General features: G+C 42.0%; 1 protein-coding gene across 1 annotated transcript in view; it reads left to right on the forward strand.

Moving 5' to 3' along the window:
- LOC119852519 (vacuolar protein 8-like) overlaps positions 1–21,582 on the forward strand; it is a 56,364-nt gene extending 34,782 nt beyond the window's left edge. Inside the window, exons 9-14 of the mRNA XM_038393722.2 lie at positions 1,867–2,000; positions 11,227–11,355; positions 16,620–16,734; positions 17,820–17,954; positions 19,479–19,602; positions 21,318–21,582. Of these exons, the coding sequence (XP_038249650.1) occupies positions 1,867–2,000; positions 11,227–11,355; positions 16,620–16,734; positions 17,820–17,954; positions 19,479–19,602; positions 21,318–21,441 (761 nt within the window). The 3' untranslated portion in view covers positions 21,442–21,582. The remainder of the gene's footprint in view (positions 1–1,866; positions 2,001–11,226; positions 11,356–16,619; positions 16,735–17,819; positions 17,955–19,478; positions 19,603–21,317) is intronic.
- Positions 21,583–21,882: the final 300 nt, after the last annotated feature.

Consider the following 21,882-nt stretch of genomic DNA (forward strand, 5'->3'; position numbering starts at 1 on the left):
CCACTGGTAATAGCTCATCTTAAGTGATCACTCTCCTTACAGTGTGTATGATAACGCCCATTGTTTCATGTTCTCTGTGTATATAAATCATCTTCCCACTGTATTTTCCACTGAATGCATCCAATAAAGTGAGCTGTAGCTCACAAAAGCTTATCCTCAAATAAATTTGTTAGTCTCTAAGGTGCCACAAGTACTCCTTTTCTTTTTTAGTAGAGGCTCTGACTCCATCTGCTGGCTGTCTGGAGGATACCCACACTGCCAGAAAAGTACTAGTACAAAACAGATACCAGTGATGATGAGTGAAGTGTAAGAACCTAAACAGAACAGAACTATCCCTACCAGTTATCAGGCGTTTTACTTCCAAACCCTGTAACATTTGCACATTGCTTTCTGTTTGAGTGGCAGAAAAGCCACAAGAGTGTTGGCCAATGAAGGATGCAGTGACAATTTCCACTAATCTTTCCCTAAAGAAATAGTTGGGAATCTATGACAGGAAAGCAGCTGTATTTCTATGATGGCATTTACACTGTATATAGTTTATGAAGTGATTTGGAGCCTTCAGGATGAAAGCCATTATGTAAGTGTACATTTTAATTATAAATTTCTCTGCAACGGTTGATCGCTGTAACTAGCTGTCTAAAAATAAGCATTGGTCTGTGATAGTGCAGAGGTATAAGACCAGTTGTACATGAATCTAGTAGATCGCAATTGTTTTCATCCTCCCTCTTCCTTTTTCAAATGCCACCTATTCTCCCATCCATTACTCAAACATCGCTAGTGCGATTACTGTTCCTGCACTAGTCATGCCCTAGATCTTTGAAATGTATTCAGGGTCTTCTCTTCTTCATTCTGCCACATTAGATTTTTAAATCATAAACAGGTGTCATTTTAATTTGGTTTAACAAATATTTTAGGGCAATTCTCATGAGCAGTTTCTTCTGTATCTCCTCTGAACTGTAAATCTAAAACAAGTACTTCACTAGTACTTCTTATTTAGTACTGTGCAATTTAGTTCAGTCAGTGGGGAACTAATTGTAAGTGCTCTCCTCTCCTCTCATATTGCTCCCATAGCTCCCAGCCTGCCTTCAAGTTTGTTACTCCAGGACTGCCAAGTTGTGTGTGTGTTTGTGGTACGACAAATGAGCCCTTTCCCTTCTCTGTCAATTTGTCTAAAGTCACATGACCACATCTCCCAAATTTTCTCTCTTGGGAAGAGATGTTCTTCAGTTATTTTACAAGACTGAAGACACCAAATTGGAGCAGTTTCTTGGCTTCCTTTCAAAGGGGAAAAAGAAATATCATTTTGGATGCTTTGGGACAGAAACTAGGCCTGTCCTTGACAAGCATCTTCAAACAGATGGTTTATTTATTGATTTAAAATTACAAAACGGGAAGTGTTCTTCCAAAGAATCAAAACCTTCTCTCATTCCATCGTTTTGTACCATTCCGGCAGTGGCAGGCAGCACTAAAGCAATGGAAAAATTGTTTAGATAGGCTCTGTCTTGCCATACATATACACCCCACACACAGTCCTCATGAACTTTAACTCATTCCAGCTAAACTAATTTCAAACATGGTTTGGTTGTCCAATACAAACAAGGCCAAAGTGCTTTCAAAGCTATATTCAAATCTGGGTCCATACTACTCCTCCAGACACAGTGTTGGTAGAGGGAAACAGACTAGATAAAGCATGATTTTTATAACTTAGTAAAACACAATTTGGCCCTGCCTGGACAGGGATATATATATCTCACCATTCAGCCATAAGTCAGTCTAACATTCATGAAGACAGCACCATAATTGTGCCATACACCTTCTAACAACATTTTACCCCTCATTGAGCGGCTTTGTCATTCTTCCAAACAGTGAACATTCAGGCTGACATCATTGTTATGGACATCCTGCCCAAGCTGCTCTCTCTCCTTGCATCTAGCAATTCAGATGTTCAACAAGCTTCTATTGCACTCCTCTGGATATTATCCCAACACCTGGCCAATCAGGTAAGGATGATGGTTGCTGAATAGCAGGGGTTCTTGCCGCTGTCTGGGATAAAACCTTTAATACTCCTAACTAAGTAATGCTATGGCAAGAATGTTAATGTTGCATATAATTAATTACTGATATAAATACTCAATGGGCAAATCTCCGTAGAAAAGCAGAAAGGGCCTTCCCAAAGGGATCAAGGGTTAGCTACCGCAACTGCACCTGGACAGTTATTTAATATCAGGACTGTGTGGGTTGAAAGGGACCCAGCGGACATTGCGTTTAGTCCTCTGTGTTGAAGAGCAGCTGTATAAGCAGAAGGTCACTCACTCCAGCCCACACTCTACTGACCACTACACTCCAAGCATTGCAGGGCTAGTGACTTAGGGCTAAGGGGTTTTTCAGGAGGGAAGTTCAATGGCAGGACACAAGAATAGTATGCTGAGAGACAGAGACCATCAGGTCAAAGAAAGAAAGCTACTTCTTATCTTCAGGGCTTGGCATAGTAATTTTGTTAGGGCTTGTCTACACAGGGACACTCAGGAAAGTTCAAATGAATTAATCTCTTTTGAAGAAGCACTAAGCTAAAGCAAATAGAGCCACTTTACTTCTGAATGAGAGCATCCACACTGGGGTTTAAGATGCTTTAATTGTCCCTTTGTGGACAAACCATTAAGGTATGTCTACACTACGAGATTAGGTCGAATTTATAGAAGTCAGTTTTGTAGAAAGTGTTTTTATACAGTCGAGTGTGCGTGTCCCCACACAAATGCTATAAGTGCATGTAGTTGGCGGACTGTGTCCATTGTACCGAGGCAACTGTCGACTTCCGGAGCTTTGCACTGTGGGTAGCTATCCCACAGTTCCTGCAGTCTCCACTGCCCATTTGAATTCTGGGTAGAAATCCCAGTGCCTGATGGGGCTAAAACATTGTTGCGGGTGGTTCTGGGTACATATTGTCAGGCCTCCATTCCCTCCCTCCCTCCATAAAAGCAAGGGCAGACAATCGTTTTGCGCCTTTTTTCTTGAGTTACCTGTGCAGACCCCATACCACGGCAAGTGTGGAGCCCATTCAGCTAACCGTCACCGTTTGTCTCCTGGGTGCTGGCGGACATGGTACTGCATTGCTACACAACAGCAGTTTATTGCCTTTTGGCAGCAGACAGTGCAGTATGACTGGTAGAGGTCGTTGACGTAGTCCTGGGTGCTCTTTTAACCGGGCGCCTGGGCAAACATGGGAGTGACTCAGCCAGGTCATTTCCCTTGTTTTGTCTCATGGCGATTGAGTCCTACCGGCAGTGCACTGTTTAATCTCCAGCTAGCTGAAGACGATGGCCAATAGTCATACTGCATCGTCTTCTGCCGAGCACCCAGGAGGCGACGATGGCTAGCGGTCGTACGGAACAGTCTGCTACCAGCAAGATGTATAAAGATAGATGAAGTGGCTCAAAACAAGAAATAGACCAGATTTGTTTTGTATTCATTTTCTCCTCCCTCCCTCCCTCTGTGAAATCAACGGCCTGCTAAACCCAGTTTTGAGTTCTATCCTTGAGGCGGCCATTCAGTTTCTCGCAAAGCCACCCCCTTTGTTGATTTTAATTCCCTGTAAGCCAACCCTGTAAGCAATGTCATCAGTCTCCCTCCCTCCATCAGGGCAACAGCAGACAATCGTTTCGCGCCTTTTTTCTGTGCAGACGCCATACCACGGCAAGCATGGAGCCCGCTCAGATCACTTTGGCAATTAGGAGCACATTAAACACCACACACATTATCCAGCAGTATATGCAGCACCAGAACTTGGCAAAGCGAAACCAGGCGAGTAGGCGACGTCAGCGCGGTTACGAGAGTGATGAGGACATGGACACAGACTTCTCTCAAAGCATGTGCCCTGGCAATGTGGGCATCATGGTGCTAATGGGGCAGGCTCATGCGGTGGAACACTGATTCTGGGCCCGGGAAACAAGCACAGACTGGTGGGACCGCATAGTGTTGCAGGTCTGGGATAATTCCCAGTGACTGCGAAACTTTCGCATGCATAAGGGCACTTTCATGGAACTTTGTGACTTGGTTTCCCCTGCCCTGAGGCGCAAGAATACCAAAATGAGAGCAGCCCTCACAGCTGAGAAGCGAGTGGCAATAGCCCTGTGGAATCTTGCAACGCCAGACAGCTACCGATCAGTCGGGAATCAATTTGGAGTTGGCAAATCTACTGTCGGAGCTGCTGTGATGCAAGTAGCCAACGCAATCAAAGATCTGCTGATATCAAGGGTAGTGACCCTGGGAAATGTGCAGGTCATAGTGGATGGCTTTGCTGCAATGGGATTCCCTAACTGTGGTGGGGCCATAGACGGAACCCATATCCCTATCTTGGCACCGGAGCACCAAGCCAGCGAGTACATAAACCGCAAGGGGTACTTTTCAATAGTGCTGCAAGCACTGGTGGATCACAAGGGATGTTTCACCAACATCAACGTGGGATGGCCGGGAAAGGTACATGATATTCACATCTTCAGGAACTCTGGTCTGTTTCAAAAGCTGCAGGAAGGGACTTTCTTCCCAGACCAGAAAATAACCTTTGGGGATGTTGAAACGCCTATAGTTATCCTTGGGTACCCAGCCTACCCCTTAATGCCATGGCTCATGAAGCCATACATAGGCAACCTGGAGAGTAGTCAGGAGCTGTTCAACTACAGGCTGAGCAAGTGCAGAATGGTGGTAGAATGTGCATTTGGACGTTTAAAAGCGTGCTGGCGCAGTTTACTGACTCGGTTAGACCTCAGCGAAACCAATATTCCCACTGTTATTATTGCTTGCTGTGCACTCCACAATATCTGTGAGAGTAAGGAGGAGACGTTTATGGCGGGGTGGGAGGTTGAGGCAAATCGCCTGGCTGCTGGTTATGCACAGCCAGACACCAGGGCAGTTAGAAGAGCACAGGAGGGTGCGGTGCGCATCAGAGAAGCTTTGAAAACCAGTTTCATGACTGGCCAGGCTATGGTGTGAAAGTTCGGTTTGTTTCTCCTTGATGAAACCCTCCGCCCCTTGGTTCAATCTACTTCCCTAACCACCCTACCCACCTCCCTTCGATCACTGCTTGCAGAGGCAATAAAGTCATTGTTGCTTCACAATCATTCATTCTTTATTAATTCATCACACAAATAGGGGGATAATTACCAAGGTAGCCCAGGCGGGGTGGTGGAGGAGGGAAGGACAAGGCCACACAGCACTTGAAAAGTTTAAAACTTATTGAATGCCAGCCTTCTGTTACTTGGGCAATCCACTGGGGTGCTGGAGGCCCCGCACTGCGTTTTTGGGCATCTGGGTGAGGAGGCTATGGAACTTGGGGAGGAGGGCGGTTGGTTACACAGGGGCTGTAGTGGCGGTCTGTGCTCCTGCTGCCTTTCCTACAGCTCAACCATACACTGGAGTATATTAGTTTGATCCTCCAGCAGCCTCAGCATTGAATCCTGCCTCCTCTCATCACGTTGCTGCCACCTTTCAGCTTCAGCCCTCTCTTCAGCCTGCCACCTCTCCTCCCGGTCATTTTGTGCTTTCCTGCACTCTGACATTGTCTGCCTCCATGCATTCATCTGTGCTCTGTCAGTGTGGGAGGACAGCATGAGCTCAGAGAACATTTCATTGCGAGTGTGTTTTTTCGTCTTCTAATCTTCGCTAGCCTCTGGGAAGGAGAAGATCCTGTGATTCTTGAAACACATGCAGCTGGTGGAGAAAAAAAAAGGGACAGTGGTATTTAAATAGACACATTTTATAGAACAATGGGTTCATTCTTTCATGGTAAACCTTGCTGTTAACATTACATACATAGCACATGTGCTTTCATTACAAGGTCGCATTTTGTCTCCCCCCACCGCGTGGCTAACAGTGGGGAACATTTCTGTTCAGCCATAGGCAAACAGCCCAGCAGGAACGGACACCTTTGAATGTCCCCTTAAGAAAAGCACCCTATTTCAACCAGGTGACCATGAATGATATCACTCTCCTGAGGATAATACAGAGAGATAAAGAACAGATATTGTCTGAAGGCCAGCAAACATACACTGCAATGCTTTGTTCTATAATGATTCCCGAGTACGTGCTACTGGCCTGGAGTGGTAAAGTGTCCTACCATGGTGGATGGAATAAGGCTGCCCTCCCCAGAAACCTTTTGCAAAGGCTTTGGGAGTATATCCAGGAGAGCCACGAATGCCAGGGCAAACTAATCATTTAACATGCTGGCTTTTAAACCATGTATAGTATTTTAAAAGGTACACTCACCAGAGGTCCCTTCTCTGCCTGGCAGGTCCGGGAGGTAACCTTGGGTGGATTCGGGCGGGTACTGGCACCAGGTCCAGGGTGAGAAACAGTTCCTGGCTGTCGGGAAAACTGGTTTCTCCACTTGTTTGCTGTAAGCTATCTACAACCTCATCATCGTCGTCTTCCTCATCCCCAAAACCTGCTTCCATGTTGCCTCCATCTCCAGTGAAGGAGTCAAACAACATGGCTGGGGTAGTGGTGGCTGAACCCCCTAAAATGGCATACAGCTCATCATAGAAGCGGCATATTTGGGGCTCTGACCCGGAGCGGCCGTTCGCCTCTCTGGTTTTGTGGTAGGCTTGCCTCAGCTCCTTAAGTTTCACACGGTACTGCTTCGAGTCCCTGTTATGGCCTCTGTCCTTCATGCCCTGGGAGATTTTCACAAATGTTTTGGCATTTCGAAAACTGGAACGGAGTTCTGATAGTACGGATTCCTCTCCCCATACAGCGATCAGATCCCGTACCTCCTGTTTGGTCCATGCTGGAGCTCTTTTGCGATTCTGGGACTCCATCATGGTCACCTCTGCTGATGTGCTCTGCATGGTCACCTGCAGCTTGCCACACTGGCCAAACAGGAAATTGAAATTCAAAAGTTCGCGGGCCTTTTCCTGTCTACCTGGTCAGTGCATCTGAGTTGAGAGTGCTGTCCAGAGCGGTCACAATGGAGCACTCTGGGATAGCTCCTGGAGGCCAATATCATCTAATTGCGTCCACAGTACCCCAAACTCGACCCAGTAAAACCGATTTCAGCGCTAATCCCCTTGTCGGGGGTGTAGTAAGGAAATCGATTTAAAGGGCCCTTTAAGTCGAAAAAAAGGGCTTCGTCATGTGTACGGGTGCAGGGTTACATCGATTTAACGCTGCTAAATTCGATCTCAATGCCTAGTGTAGACGAGGGCTTAGTTAGGATTTGACTATTTTGTTCAAGGTAAACAGCACCACAAACGGTGAAATGTTATTGCTCATGCCTGGGAACCTGAAAGCAAAACTGATTAGAAGTAGATTATAAAAACAAGCAAAACAAAACGCTGACCATGGTATTTTCTTTGTCCATGCAGAAAGAAATGCAAAAGTAAACAAAGTATAAGACAATGAAAAGCAACATCTTTACAATAATTTCCATTACAATAGCTGATGGTGTCACTAGTAATTTGAGTAAGGAAATTTTAAAATATGATTTTTCAGCTAACAACCTCTTAAGTCAGTTAGCATTTAAGGATGTCGAGAAAAAAAATAAAAAGGAGTACTTGTGGCACCTTAGAGACTAACAAATTTATTTGAGCATAAGCTTTCGTGAGCTACAGCTCACTTCATCGGATGCACGAAAGCTTATGCTCAAATAAATTTGTTAGTCTCTAAGGTGCCACAAGTACTCCTTTTCTTTTTGCGAATACAGACTAACATGGCTGCTACTCTGAAAGAAAAAAAATGAAAGCCTATCATATGATGTAGCTTTTTACAGTAGTGACAAAATAATCTGACTACCCAAGGCTTGTTTTGGGGGCTTTTAGTGGCTAATTACTGAAAGAAATTCATGCTGGCTTGAAACTCCCACTGGGAACTGCAGACCTGGTACTTTGTACATCAATTGATCTTGCACAGTTAAAATTATGCCTCCTACAACTCAGTAGTGTGCTGGGAAAGGAGAGGAGGTGCACTGCCCAAGCAGAAGTGCCTGGAGGCATGATGCCTTTCAAAGGCATTATGCTTATTATTTATTTTAATTGCATTAGCACTAGGGATCCCAGTCATGGATCTGGCCCCATTGTGTGAGACATTGTATGCACAGAATGAAAAGTCAGTCCCTGCCCCAAAGAATTTACATCTTAAATAAGTGAAGTCAGTGGGGTTACTAAAGTGTTACTCAATGTGAGGAATCAGGTCAGAATTTTACCTCAATAATAAAGCTGTTAATTTTCCAAGAAAGTACCTCTTGCAGTTCAACCTTCTCCGTCCCTCCCCCCCTGCAAGCTATGCATACAACCTATCCTCTTCATGGCTTCTAAAATGTGTGTGTCAAGTATTTCAATCAAACCCCCAGTCACATGAAAGGCACATGCTGTCTGTGCACAGCTGGAGTATCCAACATGACCAGAGGTTCAAATGATTACATCAACAATGAAACAGTCAAACCATCTAGCAGGGGAAGGGTAATATGTGGGTCTTGGATAGGACACTTGGAAGTGAAATGTCACCTCAAGGGTATATTCTCTGGTGAGAAGTGTTTGCATTTTGAAATTTATTTTAGTGAGCAAACATCACTGTCACTGACTGTTGAATGTTGCTGCATTGTGAGATTCAACTCTGAGTATCTAGACAAGGTTCTTATCTATTGTCCCTTGTTTCCCTCCCTCCCCCTCCCCCTTTCTAGCCTATTTTTCAGCTCTTTTCAAGGTTTCCTTCTCTGGCCTGGTCTGAATTCTGAGTGAATTAGAGGGACTGTTCCCTGGGAACAGCAGTAGGAAAACAAACCACAGAACAAAGCTAACATTTACAAGTAAATGAAGTAATGGTTGAATCATTATAAATACCAGCCAATATACAATAGGGTAAAATTCATCTGCCCTTTAGTTACTGTGGATTTGGTCAGATGGAATGTTTCAAGGAGCCTTCATTCCTTAACAGAAAACCTCTCTGTGATTCACCAGCTTGACTATTGCATTGACTCATGGTGAGCATGCAACATAACACTGTATTAGCTTCCCCACTGCAAAGAGAATTCTGTTCAGTTCTGTCAAGGGCAGTCCAATCCCAAAGCCCTAAGAAAGAGGTTGGGTGTTATAATAAAAGGCCTTTTCAGCATGAAGTGAAGCCATGCTTATTAGAGCAAGGGATCAGGGCTCAGAACACATGGATTCTAGTCACTAGTCTAGTCTAGTCTGCCACTGACTAACTTGTTCTAGGACACAAAGTAACTTTGCTTCTCTGCATCACAGTTTCACCATCTGTAAAATGGGAATAATATTTATCCTTGCTAGCATACTTCACTAGAGGATCTCAGAGTGCTTTAAAAAGGCCAGGTATTAAAATGATAAAAACAGTTGCTGCCAGAATGGTTTCCCTGACCAGTGTGGATTAGGATCTTTTTTCAGTTCCAACTGTTTGAGTCTGGGGAAGAAGTATGTCCAATACGCAATCTGAATCTGTTTACCTATCTTCTACTAAGAATGCTGCCTCTGTGGCTCTCCCTCACTGAACAGGGGATCACAATAATGAACTTGGAATGAAATCTGGATCTCACACATATAATTGCAAAATACTGCAGGCCCATCAGAATTTAGTGTTCTAATACCTGCCATCAGATGGGATAGTGATCAAATGTATATCCTACATGTATGAGAAAGATTGGCAGTGGAACCATCATGTACTGTAAGAGTTCATTTTTGGTCTGTGCTCAATTAAAAGGCCCGAGCTGCCTCCCCTGCTGATGCAAGTTGGGAGTAGTTCCACTGAAGTCAATTGGAGTTACACAGGTTAAAAAAAAAAAAAGAGAGAGAGAGAGAGAGTGTCAAACTTACAGTATCCAAAATGGTCTTTACAGTTAATTGAGCACATTCTAGCTAGGTAAGATTAGGTGAGTTGTGTCTATGAAGGGAGGGAAAGACATTGCTAGAGAAATTCAGAAGCATATATCTGTACATACCACACCCTAACTGAAACCTAACATGTAGACATCTGAGCTCGTTAAGTCATACTTTATTCCCCAAGTTTAACCATCATGCTGACTTTGGATTTGTCTTCTTTCATGTTTTGCTTCAGCATTTCACCTTGTGACTGTGTTTGGAATGGATGCATTTGAAGATGTCAGCCAATATTAAGTGAAAATAAAATACCCCTTTTATAACAACCTACAAATCAGGAAAAATGCAATTTAAACTGATTTTTAAAGACATCTAACTTTGATGCTGCTTCAATAAGCCTGACATTTCCAAAACTCCAGAGTAATGTCTTTCATCTCAGTATGTATGCAGGGTTAAAGATTTAGTACATCCTTACTAGCAAGCCTCAGTTTCTAAACAGTATGAATAAAGAAGTACATTACTGACTCTACACAAAGTACTGTGAAATGCCCAAAGCAAACAGACTGAAAGAACAGAGAAATGTTTTCTTTGCTAACCTTTTAGCTACAATATGATCTTAGGTATTGCTTGCAACTATGGGTCTGATCCAAAGGCGATTAAGTCGGTGTGAGAGTTCCCCCCTTCTCCCCCCCCCCAGTTCACCTTACTGAAAAACAATAAGGTTATATTAATACCAGGGAGACTTGGTGGCCAACAGTTCCAAACTTGGAGCTAGGATCTGATTCCACTGGTATTAGAGAAGCCTGGAAGTTCAGCAAGTGGTAAGCTTTCTGAAAGGCCTTAAATATCAATGGGAGAGCAGAGAAACCAGCATACCATTTTGAAAAGGGTCTTCTTAAAGGAATTTCAGGAATGTGATTTTAAAAAGTGCCTGATCACAAACTGATTAAAAATGTTAATCTGTTTAAAACAAATCAAGTTGGCCATATCTAATCTAATATAAAGATTGCTGAATGACCTACCTCTTCCATTCACCATTACCCAGAGCACTGCCCTTCTCATTCACAATCACATGCCTCCCTTTGGTTACTACAGCTATTGCTTAGCAGGCACAATAATATTTTTAAATATTTGATGGGATTTGTCAGCTGGAAATGAGGAGTATCAGCCAGTACCATCGGATCATCCACCTCTCCACAGAGCACCAGCATGTGTTCTGTGTAACGGGAATGGCCAACGGACCACAATTTGAGAACTACAGCGCTAAACTGCTGCTACCAGACAGCTAGTTTAAAACAGTTGAAAGCTGAGCTGGGGTAGTCCTACCCATGACATAACATGGAGTCACATCACATACTTTAGCACCGTTATTATCAGCAGTGATTTAATGGTTTTTTGCTCTTTGCAGGATGCTTTAATGCACGGAGAGATGCTGCAGAACCTGGGGATGCTATTGTTAACTCATCAAACAGTCCCAGGGATCGTTGGTCACACTGCCTGTATCATCAAAAATCTGAGCTTTTGCAAAAACATACAGGTGAGTAGCAGTTTTTCTTCGCAGAATTACACACTGGTAGGCTGCATTTCTAGCATTATCAGATAAGAATTACTCACACCAAAGAATGGCTTTTAAAATCATAGGCAAAAAAAGGTCTTACACTCTGAGCCTGCTCCTGTTCCCACTGAAGTTAGTGGCAAAATTCCCAGGAGTGTACAAGTGGGCAGGATCTGATGCTCCACATTAAAAGTTGTGTCTTTTATCTTTGTTTCCTTTGTTATACAGTATTAAATGTTGTGGAATAAGAAATATGTAACTTGTCATACAGGCCAGTGATAGAGTCTCACGGTTTTAATAGCTACATTTTTCATCTAGGGCAGTGATACTCAGACCTCAGTGATTTAGGAGCCAAATTAGTGATCAACATTACCCAAAATATATATGTACACACACACACACACACACACGCACACACAGTCAGTCATTTTGCTGTAAGAATAATATAAACACATTATTCTCACAGCAAAATAACTGACCAAGTACTGTTTTGTCAACTTGAATTGGATAACAACATAGTAAAAGCAGCCTGATTGCTTAATAATTAAATCACACAGTGTTTCAAGATCATGTACTGCAAAGAGTCTCAGGAGACACATTAAAGAGCCACTTGTGGCTCATGAGCCTCAATCTGAGTATCACCGGTCTAGGGATATGTATAGCAGGGAGGTTGCAGGCACAGAGAGATTGAGTGACTTGCCAAAGTCACTCAGAAGGTCTGAGGCTGAGTGAGAATTGAATCCTCATCTTCCAAATCCTAGTCCAGTGGATTAACCACAAGACAATCCTTCCTTTTTACAATGGATGTCTGTGGTTAAATATTTGTGGGGTCCAACATTTATCTGATTTCCCCACGTTTGGATAATATAATCCCAGCATTCCATTCATCCACTGCCTTGCTGCCAGGCCAAAAAAGTACACAAACCCCATACAAAAGAAAACAGAGCCTTGCAGGGGTGCTGGAATAATTTGTATAGTGGGGGTACTGAGAGCTATTGAACCAAACTGTAAATCCTGTATATAATGGCATCCACTTCAAGCCAGCGGGTGCTGCCGCCCCCGCAGCACCACTAGTTCTAGCACCTATGGCGCCTTGTACCTCTCAACCCCTTCCCAAAGTCCTGCTTTTTTCCTTCCAGAAACTTTCCTAAATCCTCCTTCCTGGCTGAAAAGCCTACACAAAGCCAGACTTTGTAGTTCTCCTAGGCCGATGATTGAGGAAATTCAGAAACATAGCTAGCACAAGATGTCATGCTCTCTTCCTGGGACCTTCAGTGCTTTGCAAAGCTTTTGCACCACTCTTCTAACAACACTCATCCCTTCCCATGTGATGAAGGATGCTTCAATACATATAATTTTAGAGTTACTCTGTATCTATTACTTTCAAGTAGGTAAGTGTATAATTTGTACTCTTCTGATTGGAAAAGGCTGTAGCACCACATTCCAATAAGTCTTCTAATTACACAGTATAAATTAACATATAGCCCCAAATCCCATATGCCCCTTCAAATTCCACGGCTTCATACTCGTAAGCCAGGATGTTTTTTGATAGCTAAAGAGATGAGCCATTGAAGATTAGAAGCACAGGTTTGGGGTGTTGGCATCCATCTGAGGAGAGATTTAAAAGCCCGAGATTAAAAAGAGGCTAGCATTGATTATTCAAATGAAAAGAAGAGGTATATAAAGTAATGTGTTACTTATAACTGCCAAGTTGCCTATAACCATCTGCATTGCCTGATGCATCTCCAGCTGTGATGAAATCCTCATCCATGCATTCATTTCCTCACCCCTTTACTATTGAGACTCAGTTCTCTTGAGCCACCTTCCTACTTTTACAAGGAAATACAATCACATTACGCACATTCTCAAACAACTCCATTGGCTTCCCATTTGATCCAGTTCAATTTTTTTCTAATTTTTGAAAGACCTCTCTGTGCCTGCTTTATTCTCTCTGCCCTTCCTTCTTCCTCCAGTTGTGCTGCACTAGCTTTCTTTCTGCCTGTGCACATAATCTGATTAGTTCTGGTGCAAGAGCCTTCTTCTCTGCAGCTCTGAACTTTGAGCACATTTTCTTGCCTCACTGACTCATCTCATTTCAAACCTGGAAACCTACCTTTCCTTCATCTTAAATTCTCCTTCCCACTGCTTTCATTCTTCATTTAACTGTATAGAGTAGAGCATGGGATACATCTTATGAGACAAACTCTGCAATATAAAATAAAATAAAAATGTATTTTATTATATATAGAGAAAACTAGTCTTGCATTCCTCTTTCCTGTCTTCCATATCATGAGAGAGCACTCATTTAAATTGGAAGATATATGTGAAAGAAAGACTTTGATACACACCTATGGAAGTCACTGTTGCTGAACATTGGGACAAATATCTTAGCAAGATTAAAACAATCTTAAAACATAGAAATCTGAATGTCTAATAACAGCCTCTTCAGATACAGTATCTGGCAAAAATTATAAGGTTTCACAAGCCTCATGGTTCAAGGTAGAAAACTGATCTCAAGTTAGGGCCGAAAAGGGATTTTCCCCCAACCGCACATTATGAAAATCAGTTTCCGTATGATGAACCCAGCCAAACTAGACTCCAGTAGATCACAGTGTGTGCAACAACCACTGAAGTTACAAATCATCAAAACGACAGCTGTTCTTGGTAGTTGTGCTATCACCCATATATGCCAAATATATAAGACAAATATATGCCCCTGAACGGAAGCCCTGGAGGAAGAGTAAAGGAAGATCCTCATTTTCAAAGTTTGCACATTAGAAGGAGAGGTGTTTATATAATTTTGAGTCTAAGCATGTTATCTGATGAATAGAGGGCTCATTAAATTTTATAAAAGCTTTGCAGTTCACCTTAAAAAAATGTCTGCCATGTAGACTGAAATGTTAGACCTCAATAGTAGCGTGTCAGACCCCATTGTCCACCCTAAGGAATTGCCCCCAAACCAGCTAAAGGTCTTTGTCACAAAAAACAAAAAAAAGCCCCCTTTATGTATTGTGGCTGAACTTGAAAAGCAGCAGTTTTGATTAACCTGGTCCCCCGCACCCTATGGACAACCAGGAAACAATTTATACAAAAACGTATGTTCAAAGGCTAAATATACATTTGCTTTGCCTCGGAATAACCCTTTTCCCTGACTGAGCTGTAGAGCGCTTCCCCTGGAAAGCCTTTTCCTGCACTCTGCAGAAGAGTTGTCCTTCTGCCTGAAAGGGTGCCTGCCCTTTTTATGAGTTCCTGATTAAGTGATAACTCTTGTTACAGACCTGGCTGAATCCCCTTTTAGTGCATGGTCACCAGTCTGTTGTAATGGAACCAACCTTTGGATCCCATCAGCTACCAAACCAGAAGGGTTTGGGCACAGTCCAGACACTGTTGCTAGGTCTAGGTTGCTAAGGTACACTCCACAATGTAGACTCGCTGTCACCCTTCCTTGGGAGGTGGGACTCCACAGTCCAACCGCTCTAGGTGCTGAAACCAGTGATGAGACTTCCCCAGTCACTTACTCATGTCCCCTATAGTTCTATCTTGCCAAATGCACCACAGTTTATAGTTTAACTTCCCAGGAACTACAGGGCAGAGTAAGGAACACAGGCTTTGCAGGGAAATTCCTAAAATCACAGTTACTTTTTATCCTTGAAGCACTCAGGAGTTACAGATCTTATGGAAAAATAACAAAAAGCCCACACATGCTCTCCCTTGAGTCTGTACTCACAGCTATTTGTGAGTCCTAGGCCAGCCAGTGTGTCAGCTGGGTAGGCCTCTCCTGCGGTCCTTCTGTTGTCTGGCAGTGGTCCATAATGGGAGAGAGGGAAGCTGGAACAGATCCTGCCCTTAGATAAGATTTCTGTGTTCTCTATCATGTGACTAACTCATATGCTGTAAAGCTCCCGTTAGGCACTTACCAAAGTCCAAACTGGGAAAACTACACTGACATGCTCAAAATGTAGGTCACATATTTCACAAAGATGGTTATGCTGTTAATTGGAGGTCACACGTTATTACAGACATGTACAGACAGATACCAAGCCATCACAACTCTCCCCGCTATCATTGTTTTAGGTGCAGCAAGGAATCCAACTATTCTCTTGTTACCTTCTCACAGCTGAAAGAAGGAACTCCTGCCCATTCGCACGTCAGGAGCTCCACTCAGTAGGACCCACCAGATCTGACCAGGATCTGAAGGTTGGAATGATGGTTCCTCAAACCTCTTCCAGTGGTCTGAACCTGTCCTTGTGGCCTAGCCATGCCAATGGGTTTTTCTTCCAGTGAGATAATTATGGCAGAGAGTGGGTTTCATGGTCCTTGGGTTTAGAAGAACTTGTATCCAAGGAAGAACTTAAAAAGTTTCATAGAATGCTAGTGTTACTGTGTATGCACTGAAGTCTAGTCCTAATGGCCCAAAACATCACAATAGCATTTGCATTCTATGGCACATTTACTAATTGTTTTCCCTTGGATACACACAGTTCTTTGCAACAGGGTGTCCTAAATCCTCCTAAGCCCCAAGGACCATGACACCCTGGAGGTAGTTATGGCTCGCTGGATAAACGTGTTAATTTTTTTAAAAGCTATTTTTCCCGCACTGCACCGTAAAGGAAATAGATGCACAAAAATACGTTTAAGCAATTCACAACGCGATATGACATTGCAAGGTTTGGCTGCATATGGAGAACCATCATGTCACACTCCAGAGAAGTAACCTTCCCTTGCTGTTTGGCTCTGGTAAGACCACACCTAAAATATCTTGTATAGATCTGAGCATTTGAATGCCAGAAAGTTGTCAAAAATGTGGAGGTAATTGCGAGGTAATGGCATATGGTGATTCAATATATTGAATTGAGGTGGACGCTTATCCAGTGGTGACTTTTTGGTCCACATCAAAACATCAGCACACAATGACCTTACAATAAAACACATCCTGACACAATGACTCACAACATGAATTTTTTTTGGCTTTATAAGTGATCTGAGGTCCTGTGACCATCCCATAGAGAGAGCTTGTGTGAGAGCTCTGTTGAAATCAGCATGGTCCCAGAAAATCCAAGATGAGCGTCAAGCTTGACCTCTCTCCCACCAGCACAATGCATCTTGTCTATTATGGGTAAGCAGGTAACAATTGTTAGTATTGATCCATTTTGTTCTCGGTATTCTATGAATTAGTTCATGTTTGTGAAGTCCTTGGAAGTTGCAAAGCATTGTAAAAGAGCTAAATATCATCTTTCTCCTCATAGAGAATCATTGAAAGTCCATGTGTGGAAGGACTCCTCCAGGCTATCCTGTCTACGGAAATTCAAGAAGAATCTCTTAATTACGTGACATGTTCTCTTGCTGAGCTGGCAAAGCATGGTAAGGGAGCAATCCCATAACAAGCAGCCTGATATCACAGGGTGCACACATCTCTCATTATTGCAAACAGAGATGTGTGTGTTCACGCACACAGAGGGAACCATTTTTGCTCCCAATAAAGTCAATGGGATAGTTTTGCTATTAACTTCAGTGAGTGTATACTGATCCCACTGGTGGGAGAAATAGGCCCTACTGTTTGAATTCTTGTCTTTTGAACTGTTTCAGCTTTTAAAAAGTGCTCTGATCAAAATTCACTTTGTCTAATATTGCTAGCATAGCTGGCTTATCTGTTTAATTGTAATGACACTCTGATTCCACTGGTTGTGACCCTAATGTATATTTCCATTTATTTCAGATAATTAATTTTATAGCACCAAAGACCAACTTAGAAAGAGGAAACAGCTAAAAAGCAAAGCGACTTTGCTTCTGCTTTCTTAATTTTTGCATGTGGATTTTGTATTGGTTAGAAGTTCCAGACGGACAGTCCCGGAGATGAAAACTCGCCCTTTACTCTCAGGAGGGCAGCGGTGGGTGCGAGAGGAGCAGTACATGCTTTCCCACACTGCCCTCAATAGGCCACAACCATGACCCAGAACGAGCACCTTTGGGTTGGGAGGGTATTTCAGTCTCATGACCATTTAGTGTTTTTGCCTCCCAGCTGTGACTATCAGCAAGGCCAGTGATTGGTGGCGGTTAGTTTTGTGAGGTGGACACTTATCCAGTGGTGACTGGGCAGGCTGAGACAACCATGCCAAATGGCTTTGCTTCACATAAAACAGTATGTGTTCTGAACAGATGAATCACATTATAAAAATTATCAGCCTTTCTAGAGGCCAAATTTTCACAAATTCACAGCCTGAGGATGTGGGTACTAGGTCCCAGAAGATGCTTTTAAAAAAGTACTGCATGCATTCATTCTGGTCCTCCAGCTGTGCAAAGGGTGTTTGGCTGTCCTGTTTAGACAGACAGTCTGGCTTTTGGCCTTCTGGATGATGCATTTCTAAAGCCCTGGGTTTTTTTTTGTTTTTTTTTACAGCTTACTTGCATATCTTTATGTAGCCTTTTTGTTGTTTCCTGTCTCCCAGAAGGTTTCACATTACACTTGCTAGAATGGATGAATGGACCCCTGTTAAAGCGCCTAGTGAGATTGGCTGGGCAACGGGAACATATAGAGCCATCATTTCAAGCTGCCTCCATTGTCCGACACATGATATGTCATGGTAAATGTTATGCATAGAGTTTAATTACATTTCTGACACATTTATATTGTGTAAAGTGAAATGTCAACTGTCTTTTCAAAAAGGGTTTGGCCTTCATTCACTAAATAATCATTAACATTTTCATAGCGCACTTCATCTGATGTCAAAATGCTTCACAAATACTGTTGAGCCTCAAAATACCTTGGTGAACTAGGTAAGTATTACTGTCCCCATTTTATAGCAGGGGAAACTTGGGCTCTGAGAGATTGATTTAGCTGTGGTCAAATAGTAAATTCATGGCAGAGGCAGTAATAGAACTCCAGGTACTGATTCCATGGAACCAGAGCAATTTACACTAACAGAGGCTCTGGTGCTTAATCTCCTGCTCTAACCACTACAACCAGCTGCTGGTTGGTCTTGCACATTCTGCAGTGATTATTCTGAAGCAAGACGGGCAAGAAGATGAGATGGTGTATGGCATTTCTCACCTTTGGGGGGGGGAGGAAATAATTTTGAACATATTCCAGACAGGAAATATCATCAGTCTTCTTTCTCCCTGCCCACCTACCAAGTACTTTAGTCCATATAATATGGCTGAGAATAGGTAGCAGAGGCTGGATACTTTATTACAAAGTAGTTGCATCAGAAAGGATTTGGCTCAGGAAGTTTAATTTAACTCCGTCCTCTGACCAACAGAGCTTTCTTGAGCCAACAAAATTACCTTTGTTCTGGAATAAAACTTAACTGGAACACTCAAGAAAGAGTGAGAATTTAGTCAGTGATCTCTGAATTACAGTGACGGATAATGAAAAGAGCATTGCATTATCTGCAGAGAATAGATACCTGTGTGTCGAATATACTTGCTCCATAAAATTTAGATATTTTCAACTTGCAAAATAGGATTTATATATATTATATAAAAAACAGAAATGGAGCAAGAATATTCAATCTTATTCAACACCTCTCTCCAATGAAAGGAATAGTTAAATTCCAAATTCTCTCCCACTCTGACCTGACAGATATTAGAGTCTGGAATGAAAGTTTCTAGCAAGGGAAAAAATTCAAACCTACTTCAATCCCCACATCAAACATCTTACACTAAAGAAGAATCTTATCCAGAGAAACAAATGCTGCCTGCAAGCACTAACCATGCACGGAGCTTTTGAAATATTTACAGACTAGGTCAGAGTGTGTGAAAGGCTGATCAATAGTTTGAGAAGTCCATAAATAGCATGTATACTCTACAAATACCATACATCAGGCTCCTAGTGCAGCAGCCGGGTCAGTAGAAACCTCGCATACAATTTTAACTGCAATATCATTGACACTACTGGGTTTATAACATGTGGAGGCTCTTTTATTATCTATTAAAATTGGAACACAACATGTAGTTGGGAAGGGGAGAGAAAATAGCTGAGTCAACACACATTTTGAAATAGTATGAAATTCCTCATTTGATTAAAAATGTTGCCTTATGAAACCCATAACAAATAAGTGTTCACTTTAAATTGTTTCTGCCTCTCTCTCCCTACCCCATTGATGTAGATAAAGTGAGGTATCTGCTGAAATGCCACATGGAGGAAGTCCAACGCTATCTCATGAATTTTCTCAACCACCAAGAGATTCGCTTTCAGCAGCTGGGTATTTCTACACTGGGCAAATTACTGGAAGATATGTCCCTTGATTCATCAATGCTCACTACCAGTACCTAGACTGCAAGGCACAGCTAATTCCTAACTGCTTATATCCAGGCTTGGAAGGATTAGATTTTTATCAGTAAATGTCGATTTTGCTGTGCACACACAAACCAATGAAAAAAATATTAGCAGAGATAATAATCATAATTTACAGATAGGCAAAGAAAGATAAATGCTGCTTGAGAAATTATTGGAGTTTGATTTAAGGAAATTTACTTTGTATATTTTGACATGTGATATTGACAATTTGTGTTTTAATAGTTATAAAGTTTTAACTTTTTGAATCTCAATGGCGACAGTCATTAAATAATAACTGTCTGACCCTCCCCCATCACTTCCTGCAACCGTAAACATTCAAATCAATAAAAATAAAATGTCTAAACCCCAGAATTTTGCACAACAAACTATAAATCATGTAAAAAACTTTAAAAAAAATTGATATTACCTGTCAAAATTACCAAAAAATAAAAATTGAATTGTGCCAAGTGCACTCATATCAATGTAATACAGTCACTGCCTGGTAAAAAAGCATCACATACAGTAAATATAACTGACAGTGCTACTGCCTACTGGGGATTAGCTCTATTCACTGAATCAAAGAGAGAAAGTAGACTCATGGGCAGCAATTACCTTGGCTCTTTTAAGACACACTTACCAAAATGATTTTTTTAAAATAAAGGCAAACTGGTGCCATTTTACTTTTTGAAAATGGAACAGGCTTTATTGGGTAAGTATAGCCAGTCAATGGGAAATAGAAACTCTGTGCATTGATATTTGCCCAAATGGAACCGGACTTGCTCTTTGTCTGAGAAAAATGTCAAAATGGACAAAGAACACACCCAATAACCTCCTCGTTAGTGCTTGTTCATTACATTTTCACTCATTTGCAGTAAATTATTATCCTTAGCACAAGAGCTGAGAGAATGAATAATGGTCTGTCTTTACCACCATTTTGCTTTTTTATTTATGGACATTTTTCCAGGCTGATGGGCCTAAAATATTACTTGGCTTAGCAACAAGCCTTTCTCCACATCTGCCCAATTATGCAAAACAAGGATTGCAATATGCAGAAAATTCAAACTACTTGGCATGTACACTGCTGAAAGGTACCACTGTTCTGTTCTCAAATGTCTGATCAGGAATGCTTACCAAACCAAACTAAAACTAGTAGGTCTCATATATTAGGGCTACTAGTATTGACTGAGCCCCTTAACATTTTTATAGTATTTTGGGGATGGGGAAGTAGAAAGAAGGTGAAAGAATTGCTTCCAAAATAGTAAAAAACAAAACAATAGGAACTGTCAGCCAGTTCAGCAGCCTAGTTGTTTCCTTCTTTGCTGTTATGTGGGAGGCTGTATACAACACTGGACTCAGCTCCTCACCTTTGTGGGAAGGTTTGTGTGCTACTTTCCACTGATGCAGAAGGCCCAGTGCTCCGATGGCTAACAATAGTCATCATTCTCCCTTGTGTGGTAAGGAGATATTGTTTACATAGGATGGATTTTACGGGGAACTATAGTGCATTTGTATCATGAATAATGAGTCAACTGTGTACTTTTCTATCCAATGTGCAAACAAAACAAAAAAATCTAATTTCTAAAGAAATTTTAAGTGAAGAATGTGTGTGTGGATAGACCATTTCAGTTATGTGGGCTGGACAATCATACCCTGGTTTTCCTCTGTTCTCAGATCCAGAATTTTCATCTGCATTCAGCCAGAGTCAATTGATAGAGCATCTTGAGCAAATCCGTCAACAGACAGAAGAAACTCAGGAGCTCCTTAAGATGGTTATCAGCCACAAAGGCAGTTAACATTTTATTTACTCACCTCATGAAATGCTATCCCAGCCTGCAGCCTGATCCCTCAGAAAGGGTAACCTTTTTTTTTTTCGTTATTACTTCAAATAGCCAATATTTTCCTACCACTTGCAGTTCCACCCAACACATAATGACCCGGTGGAATCATGTACTTTATACAGCCTTAATGTTTTGATAATGGAAATCAGTACGGTCTAGAAAAAGGTTTGAAAAAAACATGTCAACTTACTCTGTTAAAATGTTTAATGGCTACACCTACATTCCTACCATGTACATGGCTGATAAAATATCCAATACTAGCTAAACTTTGCATGTATCTTTTTGAACACACAGAAAGCAGTGTGTGTGTGAGGTTTTATTTATGTAAAAACCAGGTTTTATTAAACACACATTCCTCCAAACACATATTTGTATATGCAAACTATGCTATGCTCT

This window comes from Dermochelys coriacea, chromosome 3 (genome assembly GCF_009764565.3).
Source record: "Dermochelys coriacea isolate rDerCor1 chromosome 3, rDerCor1.pri.v4, whole genome shotgun sequence".
Classification (NCBI taxonomy): Eukaryota; Metazoa; Chordata; order Testudines; family Dermochelyidae; genus Dermochelys; species Dermochelys coriacea.